The sequence below is a fragment of the Calidris pugnax genome, unplaced genomic scaffold (genome assembly GCF_001431845.1).
Source record: "Calidris pugnax isolate Ruff unplaced genomic scaffold, ASM143184v1 scaffold42, whole genome shotgun sequence".
Taxonomy (NCBI): domain Eukaryota; kingdom Metazoa; phylum Chordata; class Aves; order Charadriiformes; family Scolopacidae; genus Calidris; species Calidris pugnax.
This window is the reverse complement of record NW_015090920.1, coordinates 4,130,741-4,150,068: the sequence shown is the minus strand read 5'-3', so window position 1 is coordinate 4,150,068 and position 19,328 is coordinate 4,130,741. Positions and strand designations below refer to the sequence as shown.

Sequence of the window (19,328 nt, the reverse complement as noted above, 5' to 3'; positions counted from 1 at the left end):
ATGTTTTAAAAATAGAAGTCAGTTGTGTATTGCTTGCACATTATCTTCAGTACTAAATATTGTTGAACTATTGAGAAATGAAAGCACTAGAAAATCGTAAGACCAAACTTAGTAAAAACAACAAGTTACATAAAAAAAGAAAAACTTCAGCTCACTGTGTTCTTCTTTATTAAAGTATGTCATGTATTTTATCTTTGCAAGAGTTTGATGAGTTTTTGCAAGTAAAATTCTGTTTCCTCTATACTTGCTAATAGTCATGAGAATCTGTAGTTTGCACCTTCCCATTAAAAATGTATTGTATTTTTTGAAATTATTCACCCCGCCTTTTATCCAGATCATGTCTTTGAAAGGAGGAAGTAGATAATAAATGGAATAATTCATGATTTCCCATTAAATATGAAACTTTCTTTTGCAGAGTTTAGAAAATGAAGTTCTACATAATGTACAGAAGTTGATTAGAACTTTTTTTAACCTTTTCAAGAAAAACCTTTCACATTACACAAAAGCACAGAGAAGTTTCTTTTGGAAAGGCAAGCCATTCACTTCCCACACAGTTCTGTTCTTTAGATCACTGCCTAATTACACTAAATAATATGTTTATCAGGCCTGGAATTCGCAGAGATAATTCATCTAACCAAAAAGAATGTGTGCCTCTAAGTGCTAAAATATCTTTTGAAAGTTGTTTAATAAACATTGAATCCTGGTCATGGCAAGCAAGATTGTTAGGAATTATTCAGACAGAAAAAAATACATATTTAAATAATATTGTGAAAGAAATTTAAAATTTATCATCTAGCTCAATAAATGACTTGTGCCATCTCCCGTTCCACAATCAGCAGGGAGTTTGGGATAGAGTGCCTTAATTTAAAATTTCTTTTACTGTGAAAGGATACATTTCTTTGGTTCTGATTTACCCTTTTCCATAGTTTTCAGTATTTAAAAGTGAAAAAAACATCCTTATAACACGCGAACGAGTTGACACAACATTCCACCAGTTCTCAACCAGTGTAATGTGAACAAAGAGGGTCATAAGGTGTTCACAGGTCATATCTGAAGATTGACATCAGCAAGAACAGCAAAATCTTCCTAGGACCTGAACATGAAAGGGAAACAACAGTTTTCCTTTGGCTGCTGTGCCCTTCTTTAGCTGCCTTGAGCTCTCCTCTCTCCCTCGTCTTCTTATACACAGAAGAAATGGAAGCAGCTCAAATCAGTGCATCACTACAAACAAGTACTGTGCAATCAAGAAGCAAAATACAAGGGAAAAGGAGAATCTGCACCTACACATTTTCTCTCTGTGTCTGAAATTGCCTTTTGCAAGCTTTCTAGTAATAGCAGCTGCCTCTGCTCCTTCCTTGCCTTAACCCCACACCAACAAGATATTTTTCCTAAGACTTATTCTTGGCAGTGCCCCTCCCCTCTCCCTTAAGAGCCTCACTCCATAACACAGAAATGGTCAAATCCACCTTACAACACAAAATTCCCAAGCCTAAATTATGCATGTTCTAGCTGGGAAGTCCCAGTAAATATTTCAGGTTGTAAAAAAGAAAACATAGCAATATGATAAGCTGTCAATGAAAAAAAGGTTCCAATCTATTTTTTGAGTAAAAGATTTCATAGGTCACCTATGAAGTCACATCACTAATTTATTTGGTTGAGGTGACAGCTACTAAAAAGTCTGGATTAATCAAACCCTCAATCAGCTATTTGTGCTCAGCTGCCTTAAAGAACTGGTCCATGAACACAAAAGACTAGAGTCAGGACAAATAGAAAAGCAAATATATCTAAAACTAAGTACCCAAACTCTCATGATGTAAATAATTTGTAAACAGAGGACAAGATTAGAAGAACCCTGGTCTAAAAGTAGGGGTTCCTAGTCCATCATGGCTATGATGAAAATAATTAATTAAACACCCCTCAAGCTAGGCCTTCATTAGCCCACAAACCCCACTCTTCTTCCTCAGTGGATTCCAGACCATCCTGACCTCTCATCAGTGGAGGAATTTTCTTCCTCTTTAGTCTTGGAGGACACACAGGGTTGAATATTCAGAGACCAATTGGTAGAAGAAGTAAGGATGTAGGAAAGAAATATTTCATTTCCACAAACTTATCTTAAGTACTAACACTTAATCCTTCACTAATTGTCTGATATCTTTTTTTCTTAACTCTAGGTAGCTAATACTGACACTGAAAACTGCAGAAATTTGGGGAAGAGGGTAGTAAATGATTTGTCCCTTCTAATTCTTGCCCTGAAGTAATTTTCTATCAGATGGTACTAACAGAAGATTTAAAATGATGCCAGGTCACGTTTGTTCTGGGCTTGCCAGCTTCTTGTGGTAATGCTGCCTCAGGAATTAGTGAATGCAACTTTCTAATACTTTTACCTGATCCTTTTGACAGCTTTCAAAATAGAATAGTTCTCCAGTGTGGGATTCAGCAGTAAATGTACATGTGTACATCTGAGCTGGTCTCTCTAAGCTCTCTATCCAAGCAATGGGGAGAAATAGGTGCTTCAAATGTACAATTCACCTTATTCTAAGGCAGTTGTCTGAATCCTAAAAGGTGGGGCTCAACTAATCAAATTACCCATTCTTAATTATTTCTTCTGATTATATGGGGTGATTAAGCTAGGATGAGTTAAACTTAGATGAAAACCCCTTTGGTCTTTTTGCAGAGAAGGACAAAGGTTTATGGAAGTAAAGGACTGCTACTATATTCACCAGTCATCACTCCTAGAGCAAAAATATTTTATTCCATCTTTCAGTATAAAATCTGCAAAGTAGTTTAATGATTGATCTTCCCAATATTAGCTGAGGTAGCTGGCAATTGCTCTTGGGGTCACAGCCCACCTGCGAATGAAAGCCTTTGCCTTTTTGCCTTCCAGATAATCTTGACGTGCACCAGGCTTCTGGTGAATTCTAAGCAGAACAATCTTGCCTCCTGCCTGAAAGTCATAGCAGAGCATGTCTTTACTGACAAAAATTTATCAAGGCAAGCTTTCCAAAACTCACTGATGCACCACACGCAAGACAGAAAACACAAATTTCCTAGATATCTAGGTCAGCCCCTATCTCTGAAAATAATTGAGATGTCATCTGGCTATCAATGAGTCGCGTGAGGACACTAGAACTCTCTCATCCAATTCACAGAAATGCATCTAGTAAAATCGCTAATTACTACTAAAAATTACTACTAAACAAAACTGTTCCTCTCATCAAAAAGATTTCGAAGTCTCTCTTTCTAGTCTTTAACTCTTATTTCATAATGTAGTTGTCTGTGGGCAGTTTTCATTTGTACGAAGAGGAAGGAACTTTTACTTGATCTTTCTGGCCCTGACAAAAAAGATCAGGAAACAGGAATGACAATATGAAATTCTGGTCCATTCTAGGCTCCAAACTCATTTGAAGATTCAACCCTGGAATCAATCTCTTGATAGGAAATGGCTTACTTTACAGTTCATCAGGAACTTTTTGACTCTTAAATCAGTCATAAGGACAATTTTTAATTTTTACTGCAACCCGATTTTGAGCCATTAATGATTTGGTGAGTCAAGGCCAAGAACAGAAAGTATCAGGGAAAGCACACTGAAGGCCAGTGGAGTCATCCAACCTCCTCATAAGCCTACAAAAGCCTAATTCTGTGGCAGGAAAGTGGTCACATTCTGCATTAATGGAACTCTTTTATTTTTTTTTCCATTTCCAGCTTCTTACACCACATTAACTTCTTATTTCAAGTTAAAGTCTTAGAGACGGAAACAAAAGCAAAATCAATGAAAAAAAAACCAAACAACAAAGCAATATCCTGTTTTAATATAATTAAAGCGCTATCTTTCTTAAGCACTGTTTTTTCTTCCTCTTCTATCGTATCACCCTGGGACAAAAAATTATTACAAATAAAAAAAAATGAAAAACATCTCCACATTTTTCCACAGAAAAATGAGATTATAACATAAACACATGGAATTTAATGGAATTCTTCTCATTTGCTCACGCTTGGAACACTGTACAATACTGTATAATAGGAGGATCACTGCAACACTGCAACCTTTTTTTTTCCCCTTCAACTATGAAGAAATGAGGTTACCTTAATTTTAAAAATATTGTAAAGGATACAATTTTAGGGAACAGCTTTAAAGAACACTGCTTGTTTCCATAAATGTGATACTATCTATACTCTCCTTTATTTAGGATGTAATATATTTGTTATCTGCTTAACGCGCACCAAAAAAAATAAAGGATGTTTAATATTAAGCAGGAATGAGGCTACAATAATTTGTCTTGGTGAAATAATGACTGACTTACCAAGTTAACCTCCATATTAAACCAAAGTACAGATATTTAGGTGGCAAAAGAAAGATACCCTCTCCTTTAAAAAGAAGTGCAATATTTACTTCTGGAATTGAAAGAATATTAAAAAAAACCCCCACCTAATCAGCATATTTCCCATACTTTTTAAAATAAAAACATCTTTTGTCTTCTGAGACATACAAAGCATAATACTGATTTCAGTAAGATCATTTACAGATATGGCATTGCCTTACTTTATAGATTGGTTTAAAATTACAGTTGATGCATTTAGTTTTTCATAACTTGATTAGCCTAGTGTTATTATAACTGTGTAGCTGCTAGTTTGTTACCATTTGTTTGCTCTCAAATGATTATATCATGTTTATGGAACAGCATTAGTAAATTACTTACTATGGAAATTTTTAACGGCTGAGCAATTAGCAAAAGCTAAAATTCTAAGAATAATTAAATACACAGAATATGAATGTAATCTTTTAAAAGATATACTTAAAAAATGTTCATAGAAATAAACCAGAATACATATGATATTTCAGTTTGATCTTCTAAGAGGCTTTGCTAACTTTGAAAAACAGCACACTACAAAATAGTAAGGAAACACCCCATTTTGTGCAGGTATTCCAGATGAGATAATAAAATTCTCACTTCATTGTGGATTTGCTTGCTGGTTTCCTTTTCCACAACCTCCAGACTCAGTGTTTGGATATAAAAAGAAAAATTGTATAGGAGGGTTTTTGGGTTTTTTGTGTTTTGTTTTGGTTGGTTTGTGGGTTGGTTATTTTTTTCAGTAGCAGTAAAAGGCTGACCTGATCAAATCAGAGCTGCAAAATGCACTTTGAAGCCCCAAGGCCTTCCTAAAATAGCAGTGGCTTCCTGTGTAATCACAGAGAGAACACTTCTGTCCCTAGCACGGTGTGTGTACTGTGGAAATCCACTGGGGCTAAAGACTGAAACAGCTCACTGGGAAGGCAAGTCAGGCTGTAATAATTGTTGTAGCGTAACGACTACAGCAACACTGCATAGCTGGTAGGGAACTAGGGTGACAATCAGCCAATGCACTTATTTCTGTTCTTCCTCCTGTGACCACGATAACAGAGACTCTCCTACAGAAACAAAGGAACACGTTGAACTTTGCAAACCCTAGGATGACATACTGAGAAGGTCCTGCCCAATCCCACCACTGAACTAATCTTTAGTCCATCATCTTTGAACCTAGTCTTAATTCAAATAAAAGAAGTGGGGCACGAGGATGCTTTAAACAAATGGCTCTCCTAGATCATGGGACCAGACACATTCCAGCCTTTGCACTGACAGCCAGAACACTTAATTCCTTTATCGTGGCACCATCGTAAAAATAAAGGTGAATCGGACACGTGTTCTTCCTCCTGTGACCACGATAACAGAGACTCTCCTACAGAAACAAAGGAACACGTTGAACTTTGCAAACCCTAGGATGACATACTGAGAAGGTCCTGCCCAATCCCACCACTGAACTAATCTTTAGTCCATCATCTTTGAACCTAGTCTTAATTCAAATAAAAGAAGTGGGGCACGAGGATGCTTTAAACAAATGGCTCTCCTAGATCATGGGACCAGACACATTCCAGCCTTTGCACTGACAGCCAGAACACTTAATTACTTTATCGTGGCACCATCGTAAAAATAAAGGTGAATCAGACACGTATCACAGGAAAGGGAAGTGTGTCTGCTGGCTGGCTGCTTATTATATGGTATGGTTTTAGGACACTGCAAAAGTTATTATCCCTCAACTCAAATTTAGCAATTTTCTAGATTTTAAGTTGAAAGTTTTTAGGGAAGGTTTGCAGATACATTCTTAGGATAGGAAGCAGAAAAGAAGCACACTTTGCAAGAAACTAGCTGGTCGAATTCCTGTCTGATTGATAGAATGTTCTTATGCTGCAAGGGTGATCTTGCAATATTAATTGTTAAGGTGCCTAGAGCCCTTGTATATGCATCTTTTTATTATTTAAATATTGAAATAAATAAATCATCTCACTTAAGCAACCAGCAATTCAGATTTGTTAGAATTCTTTCATTAATTTTGATGGTGCTGAACCCCAGATCTGTTAAAAGACTCCAGAAGAATAAGTCAGTTGTAGTCTCTTGTAGCTTCTAAATGTAAATACCTCAGCTGTAAGAAATCAAAAGTTATCTCGATTTCTTTCATTCATTGGGTTTTTAAATAACTAATGGTGTATTAAATGCTTTACTGCCGAAGTCAGCACTTGGGCTTGGCTAAATAATAATTCAAAATTACAAGAACGTGTATGTCGGTATGTTAAACTTCCACCCCAGAGGAGATATTTCACAGAGGCTCAGAAAAAAAAAAAGCAAAAAAAAAAAAAAAAAAGCGGCACAATTTCAAATATAATTACTGACACAATCTTAACAATAATGTTACGAAAGTGATATAATACTTTAGTAAATATAAAAATTAGTAAAACTAAGGAGTTAAATGCTTTGATATATTTAAGATCAGGAGAAATGAACCATCATTATTTAATATCAACTTCAATTTTTAAATGCCAAGTTCCACTAAAAAGGGTAGGGCCTAGGGAACTTTAAATTTAAATGATTATGATGACTAGAAACAAAGGAAACAATAAACTTATGGATGTTAAAATGCCTCAAAAAAGCCAACTTACGCAGCAGCTTCTTGTTTTGACAGCCCTTTGATATTCTTCGCCAAATAATCATCTATGCCATCTTTGTCTTTGATCAAATGAATCCTAAATTTAAATGAAAAAAATTAAAAGAAACACTGTGAGGTGCTAACATAGACTTCTGCAGCATGTATAATATATTAGCATTGCCAAGTAGAGCTAAAAACTGAAATATTGACAAAGTAATATAACAGACATTCTATAAGCATATACAAGTATCTTTTTAATTTTTTGGTCTCTAACTATTTAAAATCTTTATTTCTGAAAGCAAACAGAGTTGGTATTAGTTTTCAAGGACCTCGTTATCTAATATTTCTGTCTAAAGTAGAAGAAATTGTGTATTAGCTAAAGAAATAATAATTGATTAAGCTATCCATTTTAAACTGTTTTCTAAACCAGAGCCATTACATTTTTGCATTAACAGTATGGACCAGAGTGGTCCCATCTATTTTCTATTTAACTTTTTCAAAATAAAAAAAAAACAAACTAAAAAATCTTAAGCTATCCATTTTAAACTGTTTTCTAAACCAGAGCCATTACATTTTTGCATTAACAGTATGGACCAGAGTGGTCCCATCTATTTGCTATTTAACTTTTGCAAAATAAAAAAAAAAAACCACCTAAAAAATCACAAACCCAAGCCAAAATGTTTTCCTTAGTGCAATCCAGACTTTTAATGCTGCTCTCAGCTACCCAGAGTTTGAGCAGCATATAGCAAAAGGTGAAGACTAAGAGGGTAATTCAAAGGGCATTAAAATAAACAGCAAATTCCAGGATGCATGGATCTAATTTTAAAATTTGAACTGTACATCATTTCACCTTTCACTTGAGCCATCATCTCTTTGCATCTCTGCTCTGATACAGAAGAGATGTCTTGAATTTTAAAGGATAGTATGTGCTTACTGACCATAAATTGTATTTAAATAGATTCTGATATCCCGACTGTAGAGGATATTATCTTTATAAAAATAATGTGAATTTATTTTTATTCTTCTTTAAAAGAGCACAAAGATTGTCTGGTTAATCACTCAAAGATAAAAGAAATTCAACATTGGTGCTCCACATAAATCTATTACTTTGCTCTTTCTCTGTCTGTATCACACTGCTGTCTTTCATTACAGCAAATTCTTTTCGTAATGTTAGCTAATATAAGCGTCATGCTCCTTATTTTTCTGAGAATACCAAAGACACTTCATGAAGTTCATTTAAATGAAAACAAAACTGCTAAGCAATGTAGAGCTATTTTGACATGTCTGTATTTAAAACAATGCAATAGTGAAAACTTCCGGCACAAATAGGGCATTTAAATTTGTTCCAGAATTTACTACTACTAAGCTGCACCAACAGAGGTTTGTGCTTTCAAGCTGCACGTAACACAACCCATATGAGTTGCTGCTGACCACGCAAAAAGAACACCTTATGGATATTGCTACAAAAATTCAGCTACAGTCAATATCAAAAATATAAACACTACCAAAATTTTCACTATTTCACAAAAATAGTCACAATTTAGGAAGATACATAATGTCATAAGTATAATGAAGATAAGGTAATTATTGTATATTCCAAACTGCTGTAAAACTTCAATATACAATAGGTTTATATAAGGTAATAGAAAAAATGAAACATAGCATCTCTGGGTAATTAAATATATAAAGTATTCAGTAGACAACACAAAAAAACCCTGACTGGCCTTTTTACTTTAAGACCACAAAAATGAGCTTTCTGCACATCAGTAGCATATAAAGAACACACCAGATATAGGGAGAGGGGGGAGCCCAAACCCCAAACTAAACCAAGCAAATTCCTAGGCATTCCTATCAGCTTGCTGCAATTTAATCCACACTGCAGTTAAAAATCATCTCAAACTGGAACAAAGGGAAGCCTGATGCCTTCTCATTATATTCTCAAAGAATTTTAATAAAAAAAAAAATCAGGGGAAAAGCCCATAAAATCATTTACAATTTAAAATGTCACCTGCCTTATAGTTAAGATATAAATGTCCAAGTTCTGCTTGGTAACACCCTCTAACCTAAAGACAATTACAGTCAAGGGAAAAAAGACAAAAGCAACAACTTGCAAACCAATTACTGTTTACATAAGTCTGCAAAACCTTGCACTGGACTGATTCAACTACAAACACGGTCATATATCATAAAGAATTTAACTTATTAAAACGACTTATCTTATCCTGGCTGTCATTATCAATGATGTTAATGTAGCAATAACACAGAAAAGACAGGCAAATGATACATAGAAAAAAAAACACAGTAGAAAATTCCATCAACTACAATAATCATTATTTTAAAATGTCTTGTTATATGCAATGAGAATTAAAAACAATAAAAGCAACTAATGTGCAGAACTGAGGCTGTGACTTGGAATGGACATTCTTTCTTAATAGAGAAATGAGGTAAGGATGGCACTGGCTAAAAGGCATTGCTTCTTTTCTTCCAGAAGTTGTCACTTGCTTTTCCCAAACTTTTTTAGCCTTATTTCTCTAGCGTTTCCATGATGACTCACTATATTGCATAAATAGTTTATAAAAAAGTCTACTTCCCCTATAAATTGGCACCTATTTAATTTTAAATCACTCACTTCTGAAAGACAAATGTATTTTAATCCAACGGACACCTACCTCAGAATTAACGTTCTACACAATGCATTCCAATAACTATCTCTCTTACCAGTCTACGCAGCAAAAAAATAGATACTGATAGTTTTCCTAGAAACAAACTTTATCATAAACACACCTAGCTTTTCAATCAAAGAACAAAATGAAGTTGCGTAAATGACAAAACTCATTTGCACCTTTCTATCCCCACTGCCCATTCTGTTAACTCAGACTCCAGTTTTCTCAAAATTTCCTACCAAAGAAAATGGCAGAGCTTGTCTTGCTCTACTCAGTAGGCAACTACAGCATGGTTTCTACCATTACAGCATCAAACGTTTATTTTCTGTAAATAGGCACAACTTCTATGGAACTGCTGTAGAATGATCTTCTTGAACATGAAACTCCCCAAGTAGAGGGAAAAATCAAGCCTCCCATCTCTGCGTTGAGTTCTCCAGCAACGCAGTTACTGGAAAAAGTGATGGCTACAAAACATGGCTCCAGCCAAAAAAAGATTAAAAAAAACCCCAAACAACTGTAAGACATCACTGCAATCCTTGTCCTATCAGACATCCCTCAGTAGGAGCCCCTCAGAAAGACTGGGCCCAAGGCTACCATGTTTCTTGATTTTTATTGCTTTTAGCAGGTGCTGAACTCTGAGATGTCCCAGATCTTTCAGGTAAAAAAGAAAAAAGAACAAAAAAAGAACAAAAAAGAACAAAAAAAGAGAAAAAAAAAAAGAAGAGGAGGAAGAAGAAAATAATCATAATTCTTTCTGAAATGGAAGGAATTCCAGGAAAAAGAGCATAGTGGGGAAGAGTAGAAGAGTAGTATCTGAGAGACAACAATGTATGGATAAAAGGAGAAATGAGTGCAATGGAATGGAAAGCCATTTACTCATGTGCCCACATGAAGAGGGCTTGAAAGTATTACGGCGCTGTTGCTAACTCTCTCAGTTATCAAGTACACAATTATGTTTTTCAAGCCAGTTTTATAAATGTCATGTTTTTTCATCCAAATAAGTACATAACTTCCTATGGCTCTTGAAGGGGTTTCAAAAAATTAGGATGAAATATCTACTTAAACAGAACACATTTCCTATTTCGTTTTTTTTTTTTTCCTTTTTAATTATGAAACTTTCCTAAGAGAGAATTTCCTTGCCTCTGATTTTTGCAGTTTTAAATATTGCAAAAAAGCAAACATAATTTGCCCCCTTGGCATAACTGATTGAAGCTATTCACAGTAAAAAAGATACTCTGAAAGAAAAGAGGTACCTACCTTGCAAAGTCTAATGAGGGACAAACAGTCTGCTCCATGAACCTGGGATGCTCCCCTGGGCTTTGTAGGATTGCTTGAGGCAACACGTTCATTTTAACTAAAACAAACAAACAAAACCAACTTTGCTTGAAACTATGTCTTCACAGTGATGTGGATTTTTATCCTTCTTATGCTGTTTCCCAGTCAACTCTTTTATTTGCAGTGTACTATGTGTAAAATCGGACTCCAGGTCCACACACATCTCTTCAGGCCTCAGCATTACCTCAGTAGGACATAATGCATAGGAATCGTTGTGACCATACTTTGAACAGTTTTTTCTCTTTCACTGAAGTGCTTTTCATTTGCACAGGGACCATGATGCAGGAATCTTACTTGCACGTGATTCCCTGTGCTTCCTCTAGCTATCTAGGTCCAAATATTAATAATACTTTAAGTTAATATCTAAGGTGGAAAAATGATTGAACATGCAGTATGCAATATAACAACAGGCACTGTATTAACATTTGAAATATATAACTGTAACAATCCTTTGAATAAAAAATGTAAGTAATGTTATACTTACAACACAGGGGTTTACTTAAAACAAAAGCCGAAAGCCGCACAGTTAGCAGAATCGTCTAACTCGTCATTTTGAAGAACATAAATGCTAATAGGACTTTTTTGTCACATAGAGCTACTGTGTTTTTTCCCCAAGTATTCAGTCTGCACTTCCTACCATTAAAGTTTCAGCTGCCAGTTCCTTCATTTTGCATGTCTGTGATCTGAGGACGTTAGCAGCAGGAGCACCCTTACTTTTAAATTTGGTTTAATGTAGTATTGCATGCCCTGCTGGTAGGCCTCAAGGCACAAACTTTTAATAGGGATGGGAAAACAGAATATAAATGGGGGCGGGAATTTAACTATTTGCTAAATTTAGTGAAAGGAAATTTATTTTACAGGAAATAAATGTTAGATACGAATGAACTTGATACTGAATGGTCAGCATCAGACTACAAGATAAATTAGCCTTTTCGGGATCAAAAGCCATTTCATTGATGCAATATTTTGCTACAGTTCTAGTGAAGTTTTTTTTTTTTAAATTGTGATGCTTAGAATGAAATAACAAAAATAATTATAGGTTGAAAAGATGACAGGATATGGTATTTCCCCTAAGTCATTATTTTAGGGCTTAGTACTAATGATAACATTTAAAAGAAAAAATATTATTTATAAATAAACTAATCTACAAACAGAGGCAGCAACATTTTACATGAGTGTATAATGGAAAAAGAAATCAATAGAATAAAAACATATGGGTAATTCATCACTATAAAAGATTACACTTTTTACTGAGAATGACAGGTTTCTATCCAGAAGCACTACAGAAAGGAAAGTATCTTTTTAGGAAGACGCTATTTAGTGAGAAATAGTAATTAAACTTTGGAACAACAATGCTGAGAGAAGATGCAAACCTTTCTACAAGCCTCTTAGTTGTGAGGTATTAGGTGAGAACAAGCAAACAGAACACATCTTAATGGCAGCTGCTGAATTTGGCAAGGCAGGAGAGCTGATCGTCTGCAGCTGTGGGGCAGAAAAGGCAGGGGGGTTAAGCAGCTGAGAGGTGACCCTGAAAGCCCTGGTAGAGCCACTTAAACCATGAAAAGCTATGGCCCACACGGTCCAGGTTCCTACCACACAGATATCAGGTATAGGACAAGACAGGCTGGCAGGCACACAAGTCTCACACCAACAGGAGGCATAGACACAAGATGTTTTTCAGAGTCCATTACTGCCTCACAAGGACTACAACTATTTCCCTGACTCCTATTTCAAACTCAAAGCTTAAGAATGGAAAAAACCCCTGCTCCATAATAATGTCATTTCTTTATTTTAGAGGTGGGAGGTTGCTTTCACAGAGAAACTGACAGTGTCTTCCCCTCATTTCCAAGGTAACTGTAATATTTACAGGTAAATTACAACTACAGAGACACATGATAGAAGGTATCAGCAATAGGTCCTTCTGAAACGGGTGCCATTATATTAATTTAAAGACTGCTAACCCCTTTACTCCTTTATTATAAGGCCCAAGCCCCATCTCATTTACGTAATCAAACACCCACAGAATACAGCAAAAGACAAGGCAGCGCAGCTTGTTTCTACGGATGTACTGTATTTAATGACGTGATCAAGGGAATCTCCCCACAGGCTGGAATCACTCCAGCGTGCATTGAAGCTGAAGGTAAAAGCCCAACTTAATCTAACGGCCTTTTCTGGCACATTTTAGGAAACCTGTTGGCCTCACCTAGCTCTTCCCACACAATTTCTGAGGTACATATAACATATAAGGGTGCATATAAGGGTTATATGTACATAAGTACATATAACATATAAGGGTGAGGGTTTCCCAGCAAGAGAAGCAGCCTGGGAAGTGGGCATGGCTACATCCACCAGCTTTTGTGGTGGTGTTTGCTACCCAGCATCTCCTAAAATAAAAGGCTGTGTGGCAGGACAGACTTATAGCCAGGTTGCTTTACTACACTGAAAGTGATGATACGATTTATAAAAAAAAAAAAACCAACAACAAACCAATAAATTTTTTAAATCTCTTGCCAGCACGATAGGTGTAATTTGCTCCGGGTAACCTGGAGAAGGGATGGCCCCAGCTAGGATTTGGTTTTAAGGCGCCCAACCCATGCCCTGGAGCTCCTCTGGCCCTGTGGCTGTGAGAAGATGGCCGCCCTTCCCTGCCCCTGGCCCTCACCCACCGCTACCCGCGTACACTTCACACACACCCACGGACCCCCTCACGTATTAACCACCCCTATATGCTACATACCCTCAACCCTTGGCTCTGGTAATGCCTCAGCCCCTAAAAAAAAAAAAAAAAAAAAAAAAAAAAAAAAAAAAAAAGTGGTTAAAATTTCAAGGAGGCCTTCACCCGGCGCTCAACGGCTCCCGTTACTCAGGGCAGCCGGAGGCGGCCGGTGGACTCCGCGGCGGCTCGGCTCGGCCCGGCTGCCGCCACTCTCCGCGTCCTCGCCATGGCGACAGGAGGGGGCGGGCGGCGCCGAGGGCCGGGCCTCCGGCCCCGCTGCCTTCCCCGAAGCCGGAGGTCCCAGGCCGCGCCGCCCGCTTGTGGGCGCCCCGGGGGGAGGCGGTTCTGCCCTCGGGCTGTGTGAGGCGGGCGGCCGCCGAGGCCGTGAGGGGCCAGCCCGGAGGCCTGCGGGCCAGGCGAGCCGCGAAGTCCCATTTCGGCCATGAAAAATCGTGGAAGCTGTGAGAAATCATCGTGCCACAAGGGTGAGGGTTTCCCAGCAAGAGAAGCAGCCTGGGAAGTGGGCATGGCTACATCCACCAGCTTTTGTGGTGGTGTTTGCTACCCAGCATCTCCTAAAATAAAAGGCTGTGTGGCAGGACAGACTTATAGCCAGGTTGCTTTACTACACTGAAAGTGATGATACGATTTATAAAAAAAAAAAAACCAACAACAAACCAATAAATTTTTTAAATCTCTTGCCAGCACGATAGGTGTAATTTGCTCCGGGTAACCTGGAGAAGGGATGGCCCCAGCTAGGATTTGGTTTTAAGGCGCCCAACCCATGCCCTGGAGCTCCTCTGGCCCTGTGGCTGTGAGAAGATGGCCGCCCTTCCCTGCCCCTGGCCCTCACCCACCGCTACCCGCGTACACTTCACACACACCCACGGACCCCCTCACGTATTAACCACCCCTATATGCTACATACCCTCAACCCTTGGCTCTGGTAATGCAAAAAAAAAAAAAAAAAAAAAGTAAGTATATATAAAAATAGTGGTTGAACTTTCCAGGGGAACGGACCTCTGCTCATGGCGCAGCGGCAGGAGGAGGCCTTCACCCGGCGCTCAACGGCTCCCGTTACTCAGGGCAGCCGGAGGCGGCCGGTGGACTCCGCGGCGGCTCGGCTCGGCCCGGCTGCCGCCACTCTCCGCGTCCTCGCCATGGCGACAGGAGGGGGCGGGCGGCGCCGAGGGCCGGGCCTCCGGCCCCGCTGCCTTCCCCGAAGCCGGAGGTCCCAGGCCGCGCCGCCCGCTTGTGGGCGCCCCGGGGGGAGGCGGTTCTGCCCTCGGGCTGTGTGAGGCGGGCGGCCGCCGAGGCCGTGAGGGGCCAGCCCGGAGGCCTGCGGGCCAGGCGAGCCGCGAAGTCCCATTTCGGCCATGAAAAATCGTGGAAGCTGTGAGAAATCATCGTGCCACTGGACTGGGCACTGGTGAGGCCTCACCTCGAGGGCTGGGTTCAGTTCTGGGCCCCTCACCACAAGAAGGACATTGAGGGGCTGGAGCGTGTCCAGAGGAGAGCCACCAAGCTGGTGAGGGGTCTGGAGAACAAGTCCTACGAGGAGAGGCTGAGGGATCTGGGCATGTTTGGTTTGGAGAAGAGGAGGCTGAGGGGGGACCTCATTGCCCTCTCCAGCTCCCTGACAGGAGGGTGTAGAGAGGTGGGGGTTGGCCTCTTCTCCCAAGGGAATCATGAGAGGAGCAGAGGAAATGGTCTGAAGTTGGGGCAGGGGAGGTTTAGATTAGATATTAGGAAGAATGACTTTCCTGAGAGGGTGGTCAGGCACTGGAAGGGTCTGCCCAGGGAGGTGGTGGAGTCACCATCCCTGGGGGTATTTCAGAACTGCGCTTCAGGGCATGCTCTAGTGCCCGAGATTGTTGGGTGTGGTGATTGTTGTGGTGATGAGGTGATTTTTTTTTGTTTTGGTGTTGTGTGGGGGTGTTTTTTGGTTTTGTTTCTTTTCGGTTGGACTCCGTGATCTCACATGTCCCTTCCAACCATGAAGATGCTGTGATTCTGTGAAATTGGCATGGCTGGAGGTATTGGGGCATGAACGGGGCCTCCAGCTAACGGGAGGTGTTGGTGCGTGGCTCAAATGGGCACCAAATGAGCTTATCTTAACTGGGAGCATCTCTCAAAGCTAAGTAAGCGTCTGAAGTTGGCAAGCAAAGAGTCAGTGACAACATGACATCGGTACTTACAGGAAGGTCTGTGGGCAGCCTCCTAGATTATAGATGAACGCTTGCAGTGAGCGGGCTTTTTTTCTTTCAGGACCTCTGATCTTCTCCGGCATCCTTCAGGATGTTCGAGCTGTGGAAAAGAGCAAATAGTCTTAATCTCTAGGTAAGTGACATAACATGAAATCTTTTTGGTTTATGGAAAAATTTTGTCGCTTTCTGTTGGTGAGAGCCTGCTGCTTAATTTACTGTAAGAAAGGAAGCGTCCTTCTGAGGGACTGGTTGGCTGGGGAGGCTGGGAGCTTACAAGAAATGGGAATAGTGAGAAGAAACTAATGAGGTTTTGGTAAGTGTGAATGAAAATGATAAGAGAAACCATAATCAGGATGCTAAAGAATACAAAGAGCAGAGATTCTTCAATAGTCTCTTTTTTTACTGTTGGAAACTTCACACCAGCAGTAGAGGTCATTTTTTTAGCACAGGCTTGACCTAGTTTTTATTGCTAAAACTGTTTGGAAAACTGGAATGTCAAAATCAATTGTTGTGATCTATTTTGGAAGGATCAAGTGGACAGAAAGCACTCCAAAAATGGCATTACCTGTTTCTGAGTTGATGGCAATTGGAAGCAAATGATCTTGAATGTTTATGGGTCATTGTTCTAACAGATAAGTCAGAAGTTGACAGGGTACTTAGCCGATATCAAATCACACTAGAGAACAGCATGACCTGTGCCTTACCCACCTACAACATATAGGAAAAACACTGCTGTACTGTAGTGAATTCCAATCTGAGTGACATATGCTGGAGGTCTCGTGCTGCCAGCGTTAAAATGTACTTGGAATTTCAAAATATTTTAAATGTCAACTTCCTAACTCAAAAAGTGTTGCACCCAACACAGGGGAATTCTGTATTAGACCTCATCTTGTCACATGAAAAGGAATTGACCACAGAACTAAAAATTAGCCATAATTTAGGAATAACTGATAATGATTTGATCACATTTGTTATGTGCAAGCAGAATAAAGTCCAAACCAATAATATATATACTTAATGATTCAAATGGGATAATTCTATAAAGGTGAATACTATTATAAGGTAAATCACTTGGGAGAAAATTTAATCTGAAATGGGAGAATGATAATTGGAAACTGTTTAAGCATGTTAGCCCAGATACCCACAAATAATAATAATCCCACAACTAAGGAATACATTTGCTGGAAAGCCAGGGTGGTTTAGAAGCAAAACATCTGTGAAACAGAGGAAGGAATCTGGTATCATACATGTATGCTAGAAGCTAGGAATTGTAGAAAATTACTGTGGGAAGTAGAAGGTTATAAGGGAAATATATATATGGTCAACAGAGTTAAAATGAGGAAAATGAATTTTTTTTAAAATATAGAATATAGAAAATTATCTGAATAGTGAGAAGACTTTATTAAGGGGGAGAATGATAATTGGAAACTGTTTAAGCACGTTAGCCCAGATACCCACAAATAATAATCCCACAACTAAGGAATACATTTGCTGGAAAGCCAGGGTGGTTTAGAAGCAAAACATCTGTGAAACAGAGGAAGGAATCTGGTATCATACATGTATGCTAGAAGCTAGGAATTGTAGAAAATTACTGTGGGAAGTAGAAGGTTATAAGGGAAATATATATATGGTCAACAGAGTTAAAATGAGGAAAATGAATTTTTTTTAAAATATAGAATATAGAAAATTATCTGAATAGTGAGAAGACTTTATTAAGGGACGAAGAAGTCAGCTTTAGCCATAATTAGCAACAAACGTGGAATGTTAAAAGATATACATATTTCTGTGCATTTGGGAAGACGGCGGGTGACAGTTACGCCGTATGATACTGAAGAGTTGTTTTCTATTCAATGATAATGCAGGAGGACAGTTCAACTTGAGTTACTAAAAAAACCTGGCATAATAGAGTTTTGAATGAACATGTCAAGAAGTTGTATGCACTTCAGTCCTCATATTCAGGTGGTCCTGGAACACATTTACATAAAGAGGGTAAAGCTAGTATTGTTCTAATACTTTAGAAGAATAAATGGGATAATAGTAGTTTATCAGTGTGACATTGGTCACAGGCAAAAGATAGAATAGCCAATGTAAAACTCGGTTAACAAGGAATTTAAAAGACGACAGATAATTCCAATTAGCATGGGCTTCTGCTAAAAAAAATATATACATATCCTGGCAGAAAAATAGAGCCTGGCAGACAGACTCTGTTGTTTTAGTAAAGCTGCATGTTTCACATATTGATGTAATTTAATTAGACTTCAGTAAAGCATTTGACTTATCATATGGCTTTTTGGATTAAGCACTTCAATGACACAATTATTTATATCCTATAAAAAAAAAAAACTTGTAAAAACTTAAAAGATAAAGCAGCAGATTTTAAATTACTGGTAATATTCTGGAATCATATCTGAAGTACTTCACAAGCAGCCATTTTGCACCATGGCTACACCTTGTGTGTTAAGGAAGCAAAAAAAGAATTGTTTTGTGGAGATGAGTTCAAAGGCTCCTGCATGCCAAACAATACGTAACGTAGAGAGAACACTCTTTAGCAAAAAATCTTAGACAGTTTATATCTATATAGTAATATGAAGAGGCAGTGGCCTTTCTGTAGTTAAGGATGAAACCAACTCCTATTACAATGCTGTGTTGCAGTACTAATAATTGGTCTAGAAGTGTTTGGCCTGCAAGTCCTGAAGGGAAAGGGTATCTGTCCTTGGGAAAAAAAATAATATTCAATTGTTAACACTTTTTGTTCCTGCCATTGGGGTAGATCTTCTTTGAATTCTGTAAGCACTGATAATGTCCAAGAAAGAGTAATATTTTGTAGCAGATCAACTTTGCAAAAACTGTTTGTATGAAAAATTAATTTATTTGAGCAAAACTTGGTGTTCATATGTTGGTATATTCAAAAATGTAATCTAAAGGAGCAAAAAGTGCAATATATTGATCATTTTGAGTAGCTGATACCCTGAGGAAATGTGCAGTTTTAATGGTTGTGTGAGAAAGGAATTGCTAATATACTGTCTGTGCTTAAATGCAGCAACACCAAAAACTTACCAGAACATAGCTGGATACTCTTGAATACTGAATACTTTAACACTGCTCATGAAACTAGTTAAGAACCTGTGCGCTATTACTTTAACTACATTTAAAAAAAAAAGAAAAGGAAAAAAAAATTGACTTCTGCCATATTTCCAAATGGATTATCTTTCCATAAAATAATTTCTTTTTCTTCTGCATCTTTTACTTAAACACGTGAGAGGTAAAAAGCGTTTCTACCTTTCTGGTGTTCCTACATTACTGAAATGTGTAAATTGCTGTTCTAAGTAGTTATTATAGGCCAAGTACCACCAGAAATGTTTTTTCTCTTACAAACACCCGAGACTTCCCCAGGTACATTATAATGTTTTTCTTTCACAGCAGACTCTTCAAAACCATATTTAGGTACCT

At 38.4% G+C, this 19,328-nt stretch overlaps 1 protein-coding gene across 1 annotated transcript in view; it reads right to left on the bottom strand.

The window, feature by feature from the left end:
* TTC29 (tetratricopeptide repeat domain 29) overlaps positions 1–14,605 on the bottom strand; it is a 92,618-nt gene extending 78,013 nt beyond the window's left edge. The window contains exons 1-3 of the mRNA XM_014949811.1: positions 14,600–14,605; positions 10,878–10,974; positions 6,971–7,054 (exon numbers count right to left, since the gene is read on the bottom strand). Coding sequence (XP_014805297.1) covers positions 6,971–7,054; positions 10,878–10,969 — 176 coding nt within the window. The 5' untranslated portion in view covers positions 10,970–10,974; positions 14,600–14,605. The remainder of the gene's footprint in view (positions 1–6,970; positions 7,055–10,877; positions 10,975–14,599) is intronic.
* Positions 14,606–19,328: the final 4,723 nt, after the last annotated feature.